This window comes from Lycium ferocissimum, chromosome 6, assembly GCF_029784015.1.
Source record: "Lycium ferocissimum isolate CSIRO_LF1 chromosome 6, AGI_CSIRO_Lferr_CH_V1, whole genome shotgun sequence".
Lineage (NCBI taxonomy): Eukaryota > Viridiplantae > Streptophyta > Magnoliopsida > Solanales > Solanaceae > Lycium > Lycium ferocissimum.
Window position 1 is genome coordinate 7,566,250 of NC_081347.1, and position 6,152 is coordinate 7,572,401.

The following is a 6,152-nucleotide window of genomic DNA, read 5'->3' on the forward strand; positions in this document are numbered from 1 at the left end:
GATTTTGGTTTTTCTTATTTTCAATTGGAAAAGGATATCTATTTTTTAAGCATATAAACCGAAATATACATCAGCAAAATCAATTTGCAATCCAAATAATTGAATAATTGCGGGTGGAGGCGAAATAATCCACAAGTTCAGAATTTTCAACAAGCTGTAAGTTCTTTTAATTTACCCAATAATTGATCATACTCTTATGAATTTATTTGTTTATTTTATATCCGAATACTGGTGCGGATGCAAATCCCAATTAAGTATTATTCATCAAAGAGTAGACGAGATTAGCGAGAAACATAATTAGAAATCTAATTTTAACTACTATTGCCAAGTCAATGGAAATCTTCACAAATTGGTAGATTAGTAATTATAAATTACTTTTTTCTTTGTATATATCTTCACACCCTGTTAAATGATGTAGCTCAAGTGTATATTACACGTATATTCGTGTATACTGTCACAGAAGTTAGTGACTCTGTGGATACTTAGTCATTGTATTCATTAAGCTGAATCATAACGAATAGATGAATTACTCTCTTCTTCAATCTGTCCATTTCTTCAAAGTTCATCAAGAACAGATATGAATCTCTACTAATTTCACACCCACCACCCCTTTTGGCCAAAACAAACAAATATGGCAAACCCGAGCTTTTTAAAAATTATATATGTATACATACATATATATATATATATATATATGTATGTATGTATATATATATATATATATGTATGTATGTATATATATATATATATATATATATATGTATGTATGTATATAAAGTATATATATAAAGTCAAGACAAGGGAGAAAGCATGTGCTAAGCTTTATTGAAGCAGAACATGTGATACAGGTAGTTTTGGCTCTAATCATATACTATATGTGTTGAGAAATACACAGTACATATAATAAACTGTGAACCCACCAGAACCCATAAACCTCAAATGTTGGATTTGCCCACACACACACACATTGCATATATAAATATATATTATATATATTAGATGTTGAACCTCTTTGGATTTTTCATGCGTTGTTACTTTTTATTTTTTATTTTTTAAATCTCCTTAATGAAAATCCTGCCCCCGCTCCTCCACTGTAATTTAAACTTGAGTCCTGGTGATGCACATGTGTGTATTTTGGTTACTTGCTTCGTAATATTAATTTGCCCTTTCACGTGATCAAGCATGTATCAAAAAGTTTTAATTATGATCCATATCTTTTTGTTGATAACGATGGTGCCTGGGCCAGTTTACGCACTTCGAATATTTCGCCGGATATCTACTATCTCTCACCAGCAAATGTACCAGACAACTCCATCCACCAAGCGTTAAGCAGATAGGATAAATCACCTAGTACTTTTTGTCTCTACTGGGATTAATATTTGAGCCTGACTACCTGAGCCCTCATGTTCTCCACCCACTTCATTGATTACTAGGTGTCTAGGCTATGATTTGAGTTTCTTATTTCATTATTATATGGTCATACTATCACCCTCTCAAATTCTGGAGAATCTTAGTATAAAAGTTTTAATCTTTTTTTGTTTTTTATCAACCGGTACATATTTTGCTGTCATACCAAACAACCATTGTTTTTCTTATTTTCTGCTTTATATATTATAGGTAATGGCACTTGAATGCTTCACATGGATTACAGGACTGTTGGGTTCACTGTTTCTTACAATAAGAGTTGATGATGGTGAAACTTTTGAACGTTTGCCTGATTGTCTTATCATTGATATTCTGAGTAGGCTGCCGGCACATTCTTTTCTTAGATGTCGATGGGTTTGCAGGCGTTGGAGAGCTTTGGTCTCATCACATGACTATTTTACCACCTTACATGATGATCTTTGTAGAGCTAGTAGACCCATGCTTCTCATACAGGATCATTTTGCCAGGAACGGGCGGGATCTTTATGTTTTTGGTGAAAACAAGAAGAAGAAGAAGGCCGCCTTCAAGAAACTTCATCTCAGATCCGAGCTTATGATTAATAAGTACTGGGAACACCCCCTTCTTGTATACTCTTGTCAAGGAGTTCTTCTGTTTGCTTCCTCAAGGTGGCAGTCTACTTATTATGTTTTCAATCCGATAACGCAAGAGGAAGTAACTATACAACATACACTTCACCCCGGCTTCTTATGTGCTCTGTACTTTTGTCCTTACACAAGACAATTCAGAATTCTTTACGTGCAAGTGCGAGGCAGTTTTTGTCAGTATTTCGTATATATTTTCCGGACACAAACGTGGAGGAAAATCCGTTCATCCTCCTCTTTCAACTTTTTGCCATCCGGTGTCAATTCGGCAGTTGTTAATGGAGCATTGCATTGGGTCATGCACCACGATATAGAAAGAAAAAATACTCCTTGTGAAAACGGAATCATGGTTTTTAGAATGGATAAGGAAGAACTCTCTGCTATGCCTCATCCTGGAAGTACTGTGTGCAACTCAAAGCGAGCGCATCGAACTATGACTCTTTTTGTGAAGGATGATTGTTTGTCTTTTTGTAACTTGCTTTTCCCTGAGTATGCTGTCGATATATGGATTTTGGAAGACTATGAGACGCGAGCGTGGATCAAAAGGTACAAGGTTAATCTCTCTGATAGGAGAATTTTCCCTTTTAGTTTGTGTTTCATGGAAATTCCATCGCTTATTGACGACAAATCTGGGCGGATAAAGCTTCTGAACATCCAAGAAGGTGAACTTTTGCTTCTCGTGTGGAATGAAGGGTTATTTCTATATAATTTAGATCATAGAACTATGAAGAGAATTGAATTGCCACGGCAGGAAATGAAGTCATATTGTACTTGTAGGCCTTATATGAAGAGTTTCCTGGCAATAGCCTAAATACCTTCCATGTTCTTATTATTAACCTTTCTAATATTTTTTTTTTTTTTTGTTATCAAATGGTGTTTTTAGTGTGTTGGCAACATAATGAAACCATTTATGTAGTAATTAGTTATATTTGTGAGTAAGTGTTTCTTTATTTCGTCGGTTTTATGCCATAAAATAATTTGTACATTGAAGAAGAAAGGAAACTAATCAGTGGAATACAAAGGAATAACGACGACGATTAATATAAAAGATTCATGTATATGAATCTCAAAACATTCATCTTGAGATATGTAAAGCCTTTATTTGAATAAATACATTACTTTAACAAAGTCAGACTAACTGCATTTCCTTCCCATTAAGAGCTCCAGGAGGAAAACTCCAAAGGAATAAACATCAGCTTGAGTAATTGTAGAAGCAACAAGTAGTTGTGTATACAAGTTAAGTTGCTGAAGTAGAAACAGTTGCAGCAACTTGCCAGAGTTCAGAGGTACTATTGATATTGTAATCCCTGAAAATGGAAGTAAAGTGGGACAATATATGAGGTTGAAATCCAGACTGAATATCCCTAAGCCGCTGCCTAGAGGTAAACTGATAAAGTTAGGATTGGAAACAAAATGGGTTGAAACAAGATATGAAAACCTTCCTTATCTTTGTTATTACTGTGGTATTGCTTGGACATAATGGTAAGAATTGTGTACAAAGAGCCAAGGATGCACAATTAGGCACGCTAAAAAGTGATCAGTTTGGGACATGGTTAAAAGCAGAGAGTCATGTTCTTTTCTCGGAAGTTCAGAGGCGCCAAGGGATAAACACTACTGATAAGCATCCTAAGGCGAGAAATCTAAGCTCAGAAATGGCAGAAGGGAGAAGAGTCGTAGGAATTATAAACAGTTTGCAAAACCTGGAAGGGGCAGTTGAATCAAAAGGTAAGAATATTATGGTTTTGAACAAGGAAGATGACGTTGTGCTGAACAAAGAGGAAACAAACCAAGTACAGTCTATGGATTTAACAAATTATGGATCACGTGAGCAGGAAGTCAACAGTGACGGGAATAACGCTGAAGAGGGAACTTCTGGTGGTATCAAAACGATCTCTATAAAGTGTGTGGATATGGATTTGGGAAAGGAAGTTGTGCGCTCACAGTTGCCAGAAGGAAGAGAGGATGCTGCTGAGCTTAAGTCGAAGGAGTTGAAAAAATCATACATCAGGTTACCACGGGCGGTGATCAAATAAACCATAACAATATCAATATCATAGAAGGACAAAAGGACCAGGTATGTACCACTGATCTTACTCCATATATTGAAGCCTCGTCTCACACATTAGCGAATGATTCTGTGACAGAAAATTATGATTTAGCTAAACCAATAAATAATAATTATAATGAAGGGAGAAAAAAGAAACATTGGAAACGTATGGCCAGACAAATAAGCTGTTCTGATGGTTTGAATAATGGTTTTAATGGAAATCCTTATGAGGTTGCTGTTTCTGAAGAATGCATGCAGAATATAGGGGATAAACGAAGGGTGCTAATGTTTTGCTTTCTGATATGGAAACACAAAAGAAAAAAATCATGGTGGAGCGGGAGGCCAGCCCTAAATGGCTTCCCTCTCCACAATGAGGGCTATGGTATGGGAATTGTCGAGGCTTGGGGGAATCCTTGACAGTTCCTTTTTTGAAGGAGAAAATGCATCTCCACTCTCCGAATATGATCTTCCTTAGTGAAACTAAAAATAGGGACATCACTGTTAAGCGAGTTCAACGACAACTTAATATGCCTTATGCTACAATTGTGGATCCTGTTGGATTATCTGGAGGCTTAAGCTTATTTTGGAACGATGAAATTCAGGTATGGCAATCTCAAACTTCGCATTTTTATATTGCGACATTGGTGCATGATCTTTTAGCTGATTCTAAATATTGGTGTATCTTTGTGTATTTGAGTACTGATAGAGTTATTCGTAGAGAACAACTGAAAGAACTTAGTATAAAATCGGCTAATTGGGGTCCTCTTTGGATTATAGTTGGAGACTTTAATGATATTATTGATAACTCGGAAAAGTTAGGAGGTAGAACTAGAGAGATAGCTTCGTTTAGAGATTTCAAGAATTTCATATGGAATTTAGGAGCAGTGGATTTAGGTTTTAAGGGGAAGCCCTGGACTTGGTGGTGTTTTAGGGAAAATGATGGAATTATTCAAGAAAGATTAGATAGAGCTATTGTCTCTTCGAGATGGCGATTAAATTTTCACTTGGCTCAAGTTACTCATTTAAATACTGAGGCATCAGATCATTCTGCCCTTTTACTAAATACTGAACCAAGCCCTATAAGGAAAAAACGTCGGTTCTACTTTGATAAAAGGTGGAGTGAAAAAGATGCAGTTAATAATCTAGTGAAAAGATCATGGCATGAACAATTAGATGGCTTTGAACAATCCAAAGTTTGTTTTAAATTAAAAAGGTGTTGGTCCTCGTTGATGTCATCGTTGAGGGGAGGAAACGGAAACTCGAAGAAGCGAATAATTGGTATTAAAAATCAAATTGAAAAGCTTAAGAATGATCCTAATAATTTTGATCTTTATAAGCTTCGAATTTTAAGGAAGGAGTTAGGGCAAGCTTACAAAGACGAGGAAGTGTATTGGAAACAAAAATCTAGAGCTTTATGGTTGCAAGAGGGGATAAAAATACTTCCTTTTTTCACATGAAAACTATTCAGAGACATAAATGTAATAGCATCAAAGGGTTTCAGTTGGCAAATGGAAATTGGGTGTCAGAACAAGCTGATACTATTAGAGAAGTAGAACAATTTTATGAAAATTTATTTACTACTTCTAGACCAACAAATCTTGACCCCATTTTGAATTTAATTCCGCCTTTAGTTGATGATTCAATAAATCAAAGTCTCACTAGGGAGGTGATTGATGAGGAAGTGCAACGAGCAGTTTTTGACATGCATCCTTTAAAAGCTCTCGGGGTGGATGGAATGACTCCTTTCTTCTTCCAAATTATTGGGATATTCTCTCCACTGATATTATTGCTGCTGTTAAAAGCTTCTTTCATTCAGGATATCTCTTGCACTCTTGGAATCAAACTCTTATTGCTTTAATTCCAAAAGTGAAGAATCCTAGTATGATTAGTCAGTTCAGACCTATTAGTTTGTGCTCTACGGTTTATAAAATCATTACTAAGATTCTTGTATCTAGAATGAAGCAATATTTGCCTAGCATTATTTCTCCTAATCAATCTGCTTTTGTAGGCAGCAGACAAATTGTTGATAATGTTGTGTTGGCTCATGAGTGTATACATGTGTTGAAAAATATGAGGAG

At 35.7% G+C, this 6,152-nt stretch overlaps 1 protein-coding gene across 2 annotated transcripts; it reads left to right on the forward strand.

Annotated features, from left to right (window-relative positions):
* On the forward strand, window positions 1–2,962 carry LOC132059145 (F-box protein At3g07870-like). 2 transcript variants are annotated; one of them, XM_059451663.1, is made up of 2 exons: window positions 1–156; window positions 1,618–2,962. In XM_059451663.1, exon 2 carries the CDS (start codon window positions 1,621–1,623, stop codon window positions 2,836–2,838), a length of 1,218 nt encoding a protein of 405 aa, XP_059307646.1. In that variant the 5' UTR covers window positions 1–156; window positions 1,618–1,620; the 3' UTR covers window positions 2,839–2,962. The 2 variants fall into 2 exon arrangements, with proteins under 2 accessions (XP_059307646.1, XP_059307647.1); XM_059451664.1 differs by having other exon boundaries at window positions 2–156; window positions 1,746–2,962.
* The last annotated feature ends 3,190 nt before the right edge of the window (window positions 2,963–6,152 follow it).

What these genes read in the sequence shown, in the direction of transcription:
- LOC132059145 (XM_059451663.1), top strand. Translation starts at nt 1,621, where the DNA reads ATGGCACTTGAATGCTTCACATGGATTACAGGACTGTTGGGTTCACTG.